General features: G+C 34.3%; 3 protein-coding genes across 5 annotated transcripts; 1 reads left to right on the top strand and 2 right to left on the bottom strand.

Annotated features, from left to right (window-relative positions):
• Window positions 1-2,150: 2,150 nt before the first annotated feature.
• LOC124820594 (trihelix transcription factor ASIL2-like) lies at window positions 2,151-4,027 on the bottom strand. The gene is made up of 2 exons (XM_047292318.2): window positions 3,887-4,027; window positions 2,151-3,700 (listed from the first exon to the last, which is right to left on the bottom strand). Exon 2 carries the CDS (start codon window positions 3,680-3,682, stop codon window positions 2,558-2,560), a length of 1,125 nt encoding a protein of 374 aa, XP_047148274.1. The 5' UTR covers window positions 3,683-3,700; window positions 3,887-4,027; the 3' UTR covers window positions 2,151-2,557.
• Window positions 4,028-10,763: 6,736 nt separating this feature from the next.
• On the top strand, window positions 10,764-11,972 carry LOC148191506 (acyl carrier protein 1, chloroplastic-like). The gene is made up of 4 exons (XM_088101577.1): window positions 10,764-10,951; window positions 11,188-11,295; window positions 11,395-11,514; window positions 11,618-11,972. Exons 1-4 carry the CDS (start codon window positions 10,847-10,849, stop codon window positions 11,741-11,743), a joined length of 459 nt encoding a protein of 152 aa, XP_087957703.1. The 5' UTR covers window positions 10,764-10,846; the 3' UTR covers window positions 11,744-11,972.
• A 39-nt stretch (window positions 11,973-12,011) lies between these two features.
• Window positions 12,012-13,229, bottom strand: LOC124820592 (dormancy-associated protein homolog 4-like). Of its 3 annotated transcripts, none has more exons than XM_047292316.2 (3): window positions 12,820-13,229; window positions 12,606-12,707; window positions 12,012-12,479 (listed from the first exon to the last, which is right to left on the bottom strand). In XM_047292316.2, the coding sequence occupies exons 1-3, from the start codon at window positions 13,055-13,057 to the stop codon at window positions 12,475-12,477; spliced, it is 345 nt and encodes a 114-aa protein (XP_047148272.1). In that variant the 5' UTR covers window positions 13,058-13,229; the 3' UTR covers window positions 12,012-12,474. The 3 variants fall into 3 exon arrangements, with proteins under 3 accessions (XP_047148272.1, XP_087957705.1, XP_087957704.1); XM_088101579.1 differs by having other exon boundaries at window positions 12,614-12,707; window positions 12,820-13,227; XM_088101578.1 differs by having other exon boundaries at window positions 12,012-12,707.
• Between the last annotated feature and the right edge of the window lie 111 nt (window positions 13,230-13,340).

Genomic DNA, 13,340 nt, shown 5'->3' with positions numbered 1-13,340 from the left:
GTGGTAGAGATAAAAAGAAAAAAATAGAAATAATAAATATATCTCTTTATATATATATATATATATATTATATATATATATATATATATATATATATATATATATATATATATATATATATAGTTTTATATAACTATATTAAGTGATAAATAAATCATATTAATTTTATCCTATTAAAGTATTAGAAGATATACAATCACGTTAAATTCTAAGAAAAGTATCTGTGTCAATTGTATCAATCACTCAAAGTACTATAAGATGCTTGTGCCATCCTGATATTAAATATTGCTTTTAATGAAGCAAAATAAAACTTTGGTTTTGATAAAAAAAATACTAGTAAAGTTTTAATTATCTTACTTTCATTTTAGGTGATTTTATTTTTTATTATTCCTATAAAACACTAGAAAAGTTTTAATTATCTTTTCTTAGGTGGTTTTATATTTTGTTATTAATATGGAAAGTTTTATCTTGAACACTAAACTTTTATCTTCTTATCTTATTTTTTGATAAAAATAAAAACCAACAAACAGTAGATAGTCTTCCATAATTTAAAACTTACAAACTAAAATAAAAATAATTTTAGTGTACATTTTTCTCTTAATTTCCACCACACTTTTAACCCAATTTTCAAATGAACAATGTATTAAATATAATAATTAAGTAGGTGTAAGAATGTTTAATTGGGTCCGATTGTGGCATATGGTGTTGCTTACTTTGGCCAAGAAGACTAAATATATTTTTCAATTACAAATACAGTTTCTGTTGTAAAAAAAAGTTGAAACTTAAAATAGACAGCAATATTGAAGGTCAAATAGTGATCACAGAACAATATAAAAGAAGTACATAATTTAGTTTGATCTTGTTAAGTTATACGTGTTCCTTATATGCGGATAGCTATGAAGATGTACTTTATTTGGAGACTTCCATCATTGATAGAGACTTGAAGGATTTTATACAACAAAGTACTTCACCAAGGCAAGTTATTTGATTTCATCTACTCAATCTCAGCCAAGGTAATGAAAAACCAGCATGGAGAAATGCTGTCAGAGAGGAAATTAATCTTAAACATAGACACTGTCAATTACCTCTCTCTCTCTCTCTCTCTCTCTCTCTCTCTCTATTTTTAATGTACGAGGGAAACAACTAAAACTTCACCAAAGATGTTATCTTTTTTGGTTTGTTGGTCTTATGAACCCACCAGAATCCAATGCTTTAAATATGAGCTTTAATGATATCATTATTTAAACTCGAGGCATTTGAACATTTTTTACTTATTTCTAGTCAATTGATTGCAGATCTATTCAATAGTACAATTTCGATCTACCTAACATTCAGCATTTCTCTAGATATAAGCACTTATGATTAAATATAATATACTGGGCAATTCGAGGAACTGATATGATATGATTGGCAGCGTGGACAAGAGTCTAAGCTTTGAAATTAGGCAGAGTGCAAGAGACGTCAAACCAATATTTACCCGTATAAGAGTTAAGATGTAAGCATTAGTGTAGGGTTTAGAGGCTGTATCCAAAGAATCCAAAGCTGAAATTAGGAAAGACATCAAAAACCAATACCAGAGTGTCACCTTACAAGAATTCGTCATTAAAACTTTCATAGTAGTCATTAAATATCTCCAAGATTAGCCCAACTTAGTGTTTGGTAATCTGTCAGTGCTGTGTTGAATTTCAAGGTCCTGTCTGAGATCAAAATCACTTCAATGCACTGTGTATAGGAGCAACACAGTTTCAACAACAAAATGAATTGAAGAAACGGGATTTGACTTCCCAGACGCAAGATACCCCTGTTAGATTTAGAACTCGAGAAAAAGCATTTGTATAACAAATTTCTAGCTTTTGTTTATAAAAAAGTATCAATAGAAAGTGTTTTATAACTCACATCTTAACAACTTCATTTATTTACTATATCTTAATAATTGGAACTTTATGTTGTTATAAAGTGCATTTTAAAGTCGTCTCTCACTTTAAAACAGACAAACTCCAAAGCAAAAGATGTCTGCTGTGCACTCATTTGCTAAGGCAGATAATGTCTGTGATATATAGACTTTTTAAAGAAACGTCTCTTCAGATGGTGATCGATCAACCTTAATAGACATGAGTGTGTCTCCAGGAAGAACAGAAACAGCTCAGGAATTCATCTAATAATAAACTTTAAGCTATTGCATGAAATTCAAAATGCACTAAATTGGCATCATGAGGTTGCATTTCAAGTATGTACAAACAATAGTTTATGCTAGAGCTACGAATAATGAATGATGATATGATGCCTGATACTAATATAACCCAGAACGGTGTTACACATTATGAGAACTGATACATCTGCTGCAAAGAGATTATTAGATTATTCACTACTCAGCACATACTCCTGCAAGTTTTCCTGCTCTGTTTTAGGGTGCAGCAATCCGCTTAAGTTAACTGTAACAATTAAGGGATAAATAATAATAAAAACTAAACTCATACACCACATGCTAATGCAATTCAATCCTAACCTTAACCTTAACTTTAAGCTTAACCTAGTTATCCCTCACTCATTCTCACATTCACTCGCTGTCGCTATTATTGTTGTTATGATTGTTGTTATTGTTATTGTTCGTGGTGCTATGGTGATTGTTGCCAGGATTAGCACCTTTTCTTCCAAGCTTGAGTTGCGAAATCTCCAGTTGTGTCTTCATGAAAAACTGCATCCTCTGCAACTCCAAATCCTTCGCGAACTTCATCCTCTGCTTCTCCATCTCCACCACCTGCTGCAGCTTCGAGCTCTCCGCGTGTTCATACGCCTCGCCAAATTTCAGAATCGCCTGCGTCAGTTCCCTCACCGCGCTTCCCCAACCCTTCGCCCTCCGTCTTCCTTCGCTTCCTTTCCCTGCGTTCGAACTCATCACCCGCGGCCTCTTCCGCTCGAAACTCTCCGGGGGAAAACTGTCGCTCGAAGCTGGCGATGACGCGCCACGCTCGTCCGAATCTGATTCCAACGGTGGACCGCGGCGCCGGAACTGAATCTTCTGGTTCTTCAACGGAACCGGCTGCGGTTGTTGTTGCTGCGCCGGCCTTTGAGGACGGTGATACTGATTCACGCCGTCGCGAACGCCGACCGGAATCCCTAACGGCACTTTGTGCGACTGTAAAATACTGTTTCCGGCAGCGCTGGTGCCGGCGGTACCGGAGGAGGCTCCGGCGCCGGGGATCTTGGCGCTTGGACCGATTAATTTGTCCAAACGGTCGAAGAACGGCCACTTGCTGGTGGCGCCGGCGGCGATCTTAGCCTTCTCCGATTTGTACTTCTTCTTTACGGTGTCGATCCGGTTTTTGCACTGAATATCTGTCTTCGGCGCCTTCGTGTAATCTTCTCTGCCGCTCACGATATCAGCCACCTCCTTCCAGTGCTTCTGTTTCAGATTTCCTCTGCTCAGTTCCAGATACCTCTCTCCCCACGCGTCGATCAGTACCGCCGTCGCACCTTCGCTCCAGCAATCCTCCCTTCCTCCGCCGCCTCCTCCACCACCGTTGCCCTTCGACGGCTGCTGAATCGGAAGCGCTAATGCCAAACTATTCGACGGCGCCGGCGCCGCGACAGTCACCGTTATCCGTCCGTTCGCCCTCGGAGAAGACACCGGGGATCCGCTCGCCGGCGACGGATGCGACTGGATCTCTTCCTCATCGTCCATATCCTTCTCGCCGCCGATCTACCGTAGATAGAGAAACCGAAGTTAGAAAGAGACGGAGAAAGAGAAAAATAACGTAGCTAGGGTTTTTATTTATTTTAATCTAATTGAATTTTGGCCGGCGATAATATATCGACGCCTTTTCGTGCCTTGTTCGTTTTTATTTTCATTTATTTAAAAGAAATTTGGGTGAAATTGGTTTGGAACCTTTTTTGGGGTTTCGTTGACGGAAGGGAGTGAGTTGACGGTGACCGTCGACACGTGGTAGAGAGCAGAGGAAGAGTTGGTGACGTGGCAGAATTGAATTGGACGTGTGCAAAAACTCCGTCACCGGCTGAGTTGGTGGACCTTCTCTGTTATTGTCTGGTGTCACTGCTTCACGAGTTTGACGATAAACACAACTCTAACTCTCTTCCGCTGATATACCCATTTTACCCTCTCAAATTCATCTTTTATTTCCTGCTTAATTAAACTTACTTTACGTTATTTTTTTAGCACCGGAGAAGAAAGGAGGACAATAAGGGAAATAAAATTGTAGCTGCTTGAAGCAAAGATGAGGCAAGGGTAAGTGGTAACAGCTTTTAATGTTGCTTTTGTTTCCCTTGTTTATAGGCGTGACGTCATGTTGTTTCTTGTTAAGTAATTTGTTGGTGTGCCTAAGTATAGACTGTCCTGCACTCTCATGCTTTCACTTTTATTCATTCAAGAACCTCGCCTAAACTCATTTAATTTAATTTCAGACTAATTTCACTGAATTTGTTTTCAAGCACACCGCCAATTTCACGGGATTCTATATTATACGTATATTTTTATTCAACCAAATTCTGTTTTTTTTTTAAATTAAAATACTGTCCTACTCAAATAAAAAAAGGACAGTATTACATTTTAAAAAGAATAAATAATTAAAGGAAAAATATATAAGGAGGTGATGATGATCTCTGATCTGTGAATAGGTACAGTGGTGACCTACAATTGAGGACACTACTTGACAAAGCTTCACCGTTCATTACTTATTTTCCAACACCAGAATCTCACAGGGATTGTACATTAGGTTAAGCTGCATGCCAGGTCTGCATCATACAAACATCACTTTTCTTTTTAACTAAAAATATCATATATCTTTCTCATTATCATATAACTAGTGTTAAATTTATAGGGTTAAATATATGTTTTATTTCTTAATTTTAGTTAAAATTAAAATTAGTTTCTTTTTAATTTTAATCCAATTTAATTTATTAATTTAAAAAAATGTGTAAATTTAATCATTTTAACCAAATTTTATTGAGTTTATTAAATATTTTAAAATATTTGAATTATTTACACTGTATAACACAATTTTTTTAATATTAATTAAGAAACATATTTAAAATTTCAAATAAAATTACATAAATTTATTTAAAAAATAATTAAATTAGTTTAAAATTTTAAAAATAAACTAATTCCAACTTTTTACTAATGAGAGAAAACATACTTAACCTAAATTTCTATTCATTCTATAAGCGATTAAGTTTACTTATAGAAGATGAGATTACACAAGCAAAATCATATTAAAGAAAAAAGTTTTCCTAACACATTTATAACTACTTTAAACACGTTACCTGTGATAGAACATTAACGCTGGTACTAATATTATTATTAATATTAACTTCAAGTGTTATTATTAATAAGATAGTATTATTTTTTATTTTAATAATATTATTAGTATTAATATTAACACTGGAACATGCACATAGATTATTATTATTATTTTGATATGTAACAGTAACAAATATAAAATAATATAGTTGTGGATGAAAAAGTATTATTGAAAGTATATATTTTACTATAAATAACTCGTTCAAATATTAATTACGTATAAAAATTCCACACATGCTTCTTGTTAATAATATAATGCATGTTACTATTATATATTTTTTAAAATCTGTACAATATGAGAAACTAGTATAACCTATTATGATTTTTATTTTCTCAAAATCTATTTAATAACTTAATTTTATTAGAAAATAAAATATTAATATAGATAATTTCAAAACTTATAATTCTTTTATTTTAAGAGTGATTTTAAGTGTAACATATTGTGAGAACTTGGAAAATGGGTTAAAAGAGTGATTATGTGTATTATCCTAATGGACCAGATTTTTATTTTTTTCAGTATAAATAGATTTTTAAAATATATCCTGGTCATTAGCATAAACACCCAACCTCTCTCTAGAACTCAGTTATTCCTCTTTTCTTTGTCTTCTCTGTATCACATCTCTTCTTTCTCTCTTCCATTCCTCTTCACTGAGCCAATGGACTTCCGATCAGGTGGCGCCCAAACGCCCGCAACGTAGAGGGCTTCGAAACTGACCAATTCATTTCGGGTTCTAGGCCTGGTAAGTCCCTACATGCAACCTCTTCTTCGTTCTTAAACCTAGCACATGCAATCTCTGCTGGTTGCATGTGTCTTGTACTTTTTCCTTTTTCCTTTTCTACTTCATCCTAGCTCTAAGAGTTGTTCCTATCACCCATGTGGTGGTCTATAGGGTTTTGTTGAGGTTCTTCACCGAGTAGGGTACTGTGGAAGCAGTGTTGTGAGTTGTGCTGTGACATCTCTGAGGTAAGGGGAGCTAGGATACGTTTTAAATTGGTTGCATGTGATGTATGTATGCTGAGTTTTGTACTGTTGTGTTGTTGGTATTGTGTTTTGATTTGGGAAGATTTAGTTGCATGTCCTAGACTGTATAAATGTGGAGCTGAAGTGTAATGTTTATAAACTGTTTTAGATGTATCTAATTGCTGTAATTACTATGTTGAAGTGTTTGAGGTGAGATATCTGTTGTAACATTGAATAGGTAGGAAACTTGGTGTTCTATTAGGGTTTTAGGCCACTTTGAGAGGAAGTGAGGTAGTGATTTTGGGCATTGGAGATCTTGAGTGGAATTGGGTTGTTTGGGTAGCTCAGATAGGTCAATTTTGACTTGTTAGGAACCTCAAACTGGTCTAAAATGAGTTACAAGTAGTAGAATTGGATTTGGGTCCCTAAGTTGTTGATTTTGGTGTTTTAGAGTAGAATTTGAGCCTAAACCACTTTAGAATTGTAGTAGGAACGTTTATAAACATCTAAACAAGTTTAATTAAGTATAAAATATGAATTAGAGGTGTTAGAAGTTGGGGAAAATGACTAGAAATGGTAAAGGGTGTGAGAGTTGCATAATTCTGTAGAATTTGCGTTCTGCAGATTATGCAGACTCGCTATGCGAATGATCTCGCATAGTGAGTCCCTGTAGAGGGTGCTCTCTGTTTGAGTCATTTGCTGTGTGAGGTGGTGCGCTGTGCGAATGACTGGAGGGTGCTACTCTCTGTCTGGTGATTCACATAGCGAATCCTGTCGCTATGCGACTGGTGATGGTCTGGAACTACTAATATTTTAATTTGAAGGGCGAGTTTGGGCGCATAGCGAGACTTTGGAAGGGGTAGTCTCATGTCTAGGCTCTCGCATAGCGACCTGGGTACGCTATGTGAGAGGTTTGAATTTTGGTGCATGCTGCGAGTCAATTCGCATAGCGAATTAAGGGGTGCGCTGTGCGAGACTCTCTTGTCCCGCCTTGCGAATAGGATGCGCTCTGCGAATCCTCTGAGTCCAGATTTTTCTTTTGCTATTTCTTTGGTTGAATTAAGTGTGTGGAATGATTGGAATGCATAATATGATGGTGGTAATGTGATTATATTGAAAGTATGTGAATGTATGAGACATGTTTGGTGGTTGAATGTAACAAGTGTGGTTATTGGACGTAACTCCATGATCTTCGAGGAGAGGGTTCATGGTGGTGCCCTTGGTGTGTTTTACAATGATTTACATGGCAGCTCAGTCTTGGGGGTTATCCTGAAACTCCAATGGTCTTTCATTCTCAAGTAGAGAGGATTGATCCATGTGGTGAGGAGTAGTAGGAGGTCCTAGTCTTGGGTGCTTCCAGTATGGCCCAAGGTGAGTGATAATGGACTAACCCCGTGAGTGTGGTAGGGTGAAACTCATTGGCAATGACTTTGCAAAGCAGTAGAGGCCACCACGAGTGCATGACTCGCCATAGCTCGACAATTATTCTAAGTCTGGACGAGTCTAGTGTAAAGTGTAACAAGTGGTGTTGTATGGTTCATTAACTTTGAATTAAACTTGCATGTTGTATGTGATTGTTATAACATGATTTTTGTATATCTAGCTCACCCTTGCTTCTGTGTTTGTGTTTTGCTTGTGTGTGCTTTTCTTTTGCAATGATCATCCACTTGGATGTGAGCAGAGGTAGATGAGGTACTCATGGAGCAGGCCCTCGATGGTGATGATAATGCAGCTTAGTTTGTTTAGGAATTTCTAAATTAAGTATTATCATTTTGAAATACTCTAATGTGTTTAAGTTTTAAATTATGACTTCTTTTGGATGACTGTAATCTTAATACTTTATTTACAGTCTTCTTCTAACTGTTCTCCTATATTAAAAATGTGGACTGCTATATTATATATATATATATATATATATATATATATATATATATATATATATATATATATATATATATATATATATATATATATATATATATAATCTGGGACGTTACACATATAATCGTAAACATAATAAATTTTATGTATTTATACATTTTATAGAAAAGAAATGTACACTATTGTGGTTAATTCTTAGTGTTTAGGAGTATAAGATTCAAGTCAAGTTTTATGGGGTCTAACCATTTAGATGGTATATGTTGAAGACACCCTAATGTTAAAGTCAACTTAATATTTACAGTTCAAAAATTAATAGCACAATAAATACATATTACTACTTCCTTATCTCAAACATGTATTTATAAGTTTTGGAGTAAGTTTTTTAATTAACATTGACATAATTACGATCCAATTGTAGGTAATTACACTTTACCTTTAAGTTGGTCAATATTAAGGTTAATCGATCTGACATGACTGATTGGTCTTCCAAATGACTCATTGGATAGTCCGAGTCAAGGTTGACCATCTGGTTTATGACTAACCAGACAGTCATACAGTAAAGTTAATATTTAACTTTACGAAAAGAGTAAAAGAAACATTATTTTACTTAGTTTTTCATTGCTATGATAAAACTTTTATATTATTAGTTTATCCGATATATGCGTTAGATAATAATAATTATGCATGGAGATAAAAACAAGAGATAATATAAAGACTTGATTATTTTTTTTCGAGACCAACATAACTAAGGAGTGACAATGCGGGTTGGTTTGGTTCGTTTAGGCCCGTCTCACACTTGACTTGTAAAATACGGGTTGGACTAGCCTGTTACGCTTATCAAAATGGACTGAATATTATGACGTGTCTCGATTTTTTTTGACCTGAGAGCCCCTAGGCTGATCGCATCACTTTTTTTAAAGAAATTTTTTGACTCAACTTAATGATTACGATCATGTTAAGAATCACACAACTTATTCCATTTATGGTACAAATATCCATAAATAACTTAAATATCTCTTAATTTAACATTTTGAATATTTTTTATTGATATAAATATATTTAGAACTACATACAGTTTGAAAGTATACCTACACTTTGTAATTAAAAATCAAGATTGTGCATAATTAACTTTAATAAAAAAAAAGAAGAGCTTATTTCATGTTGTATAATGCATGATGGTCTTTACTTTTATGTCATAGTTGCCTTTTTAGTTTAATTGATAAAGATCATATCATATATTCAAATATCATGACTTTGCATAATATTTTTATATTATTAAAATAAATAAAATATATTCAATATATGATAATAAGAGCCCATGAATATAACTACAACACAATGATCAACACATTGCAATAACATCACCAACTCAAACAAATGTTAAATCTAGAAAATGCGGACCAGTCAGTATATGCAAGTCAGACTTATGTAGATAAGTAGACTCAAAAACATTGGAAACCTGCAAGCTGATCCGCTTAACGCATCTCACATTATCATTCCTAATATAGCCCTTTTTAAATTATATTTATATACGCGTAATTTCTATCTATCGTTTATTAGGTTGATGAGCCTTCTAAAATCATTAATATTTGATATTTACGATCACCAATTTAGAAAAATGCATACTCAATCACTAAAAATCTATGTCATATTAATGTTATAACTTAGTTTAATGGTTAGTAATTACAATTGCACATAAATTATAATAGTAGATAATTATTTCTTTATATTTGAAAAATATTTTTTTTTAAAATTAAATTAATTTCATTTAACAAAATGTCAACTAGCCATCATTGAAAAAAAAATTAATAGAAGTTATTTATGGAAAGGATGAAATACAAAGGGTTACTTCGGGAATTTGGAGCAATTTTTGTAAAGTTATTCCCTTTATCAGCCTTTCCGCGTGGTAAAATTTAGATTTAGCTATATTTTTAATTTTTGAAACGTAAAACGAATTCATTTTTGATATCTTAAATTGAAAAAATAAATGTTACAGTGTTTTAACTTTGTAAATTTACAATTTTTTAATTTTTCAATAAACTTTAGTTAATAAAATATTTATTAAAGGAATAATTTATTAGCATTTCTAAAAAAAAGAAAATGTCAGTATTCTATCCCCTAAATAATAACCTGATCAAACTTGACTCGTTAATTTGGATTATTGCGACTTTGGGATGATAAATACCTAAAATAAAACACAATGACAAAGGTATGTACTGTCTTGTCTCATTGACATTGTGTTGATCAGTTGTAATGCAGACAAAAATAAGGATGAGCGACATGCACCATGAAAACATCAATGTAGGAAGTGTCTTTGTCCTTTTGGAATATATTTTGCATCATGCCATGGAATGGCTCATTCAATAATCAATACCTCAAATGTAAAAAAGACACATTTTCTGGTGCACTCCGTCCAATTTATGGCTCCTCAGAATGATTTTTCTGAATCATCGATTCCAACTCATAACCTATTAGCTGTTTGATCTAAATAGTTACACACACATACATAACATATATATATATATATATATATATATATATATATATATATATATATATATATATTATTATATTATTTATATCTGTTTATATTCTCAATGGCATCAACCATATAAAATCTGCATTAGAGTATAGTCAATAAAGTTCTTAGGAATTTTAGTTTTCTGGTTGAGCACTTCCCCAAATAAGTCATGGCTTATATTCTATCCACTTCATCAACTTCATTGGCTACCCTCTCCTTCAATTCTGGGGTCAGAACAACAACCACTCACCAAATGAAGAAACTGTCCACAATGGTATGACAGACACCATTTTCTTCGTCAAATTAAGTTTGTATCTTTTACCAGTTGTTTAAGTAGTAGAGACATGGATTAACTAAGTCAAAATTGTTCTGACTTAACCAGAAATCTAAAACTCAAGTCCTTAATTAGGCTATATTCTATCAGGGGAGAATTTTGTTGTCTATAGTGATTCTTTTCAACTTAAACAGGATTGCTTTTCATGAAATGTGTAAATTTGTTTTCTTATGCAGGAAAGTTCTGTATTTACTGGGCTAAAACATAAAGTCCAGTTGAAGAAGGCAACAAAAGTGACCTATACACGCTCTGCTGGCTTTAATACTACAATCTCTTGCTCTGTTGTAATAATTTCTTTCTCCCATTTTCTCCTGTTAAATACTTCTTTCTTAAGTCTCTTTGTTTTGTTGGCTTCTCTTATGTGTTTCCTTTACTGGGCAAAGGCTCATCCAGAAACTCTGCAAATTGTCCAATGCACAATTGCAAAGCAACTTTCTATTGATGAAACCACTGTGACTCCGCAAACTAAATTTTCAGATTTGGGTGCTGATTCTCTTGACACTGTAAGGCCTCAAATTCTAGCACTGTTTTTAGTTCTATCTTACATGATAGAAGATAAATAAGTATTAATCTTACATATGTTTTGATATGCCTAAATTTAAACAGGTTGAAATCATGATGGCTTTGGAAGAAAAGTTTGACATTTCTATTGGAGAAGGTGGAGCTGAGAACATCTCCACCGTCCAAGATGCCGCTGATCTGATTGAGAAGGTGAAGACTTGTTCAACCTAAACGAAGCTGGGGTCAAACCATAACTGTCCTTTCAGATTTTGACAGAAAATTGCTATAGAATGCTTAATTTCTAAGGAAGTGTCATCCTAGCATTTACCTCTTAATTTCCTCAAACAATAATCGCTCTTTTAGTCCTTTGAATTGAACAAATTGATTGCTTAAGGCCATACATCTTCATGTAACTATTAATCATCTATTTGAGTTAATAGCTGATGCTCAATCTTTTGATTATGTATGTATAAAGATATGTCACTAAGCACCAAGGGTCTATAAAAAAGCAGAAACATATATTTATTTATATACAATAACTATTTTCAAGCTTCATTGAGTTCACCAATAGAGATCTGAGAGTACAAAAGTCATATTTACAACAGCCAAGAAATCAAAAGGAAAAAAAAAACATATATACAAAAGCTGGTTTTCTACTCTTTCACAACCTTGGAATCCCATGAAGCACTGACTCAATCTGGTGGATACACCCTGCAAATCACCTGAGCCATTTTATAAGCAGGTAGTACTGATGTATTCGTATACTTTATAACATATAATATGTACATAGTATAGTAAGGTGCAATGAATAAAATAACATGATTCCCTATGGAAATTGAAATCAGTGTTGCTGTATGTACAGAAAACGTAATCCCTCTCTGCCTCTGCGGGATGATATTCAAGTCAGTTCAAAAGCAAAACATCTCATTTCCACTCTCAGTAGCGATCCAAAGCGCTCATGATCACCCTGCACAGTGCAAACAAAGCACAAAAACAACAATAAGAAAAGTTTTACACAACAAAACATGCACGTAAGTGCAAGCGGCATATCTGCCATGTTAAATGTCGTAGATATTAAGGGCAAAACAGAAACCAGAGAACCAATCGTAAATCGTCGGACTTCTATTTGCAGCACCCTCCACCGTTGACGATTTTCTCCTCGTGAACTTCTTGACACCACCGCCCGGCGCCTCCGCTGCAATTGTTAAGCGTAACATTCTTAAAAACTGGTCGATTTAATCGAAAGAAAAAGTCAACAACTTGTGTTCGTCAAAGTTCAGTGCTTTATAGAGAGAGGTGTTACGAACGAGAGAAGGGGGTGCAAGGGGTGTCCGGCACAGAAGAAGGAGAGGCAGGAGCAGAGGTTGAGGTGCTTCCCAAACCAGAGTGAGTCCGAATAATGGTGATGCTGCGGCTGATCGGAACATCCTCCGCCACCGCTGGGCCGCCGGCGGATGAGTTGTTAAACTTTCGGAGCTTGCCCAGACCCGTTTCGGGTGTGGGACCCGCCAACGTTTCGTCCCAAAGCTTGTGAAGAAAACCCATCTTATATACTATATATCTTCTTCTTTTTCTCACGAATATTGATGTTACAACTTCAACACGGAGATCAAAGATGAACGGAACGAAACGACAGAGAGAAAATACAAAAAAGAAGAGAAACAAAGAATTTTTTTTTATATATAATTTTTCTTTTTTGTTTGAATTTGGCAGGGATGAGAGGTACTTATAATGAGAAATGGAAGGTGGGGTTAACGGGTTTAATTAATTAAATTAATTAATTAATTAGTTGATTAATCATTGACAGGTGCGTTAGTGTGTAAACTTA

This window comes from Vigna umbellata, chromosome 11, assembly GCF_029865625.1.
Source record: "Vigna umbellata cultivar VRB3 chromosome 11, Vumbellata_1.0, whole genome shotgun sequence".
NCBI classification, from domain to species: Eukaryota; Viridiplantae; Streptophyta; class Magnoliopsida; order Fabales; family Fabaceae; genus Vigna; species Vigna umbellata.
This window is presented reverse-complemented; position numbering and strand designations above follow the sequence as displayed.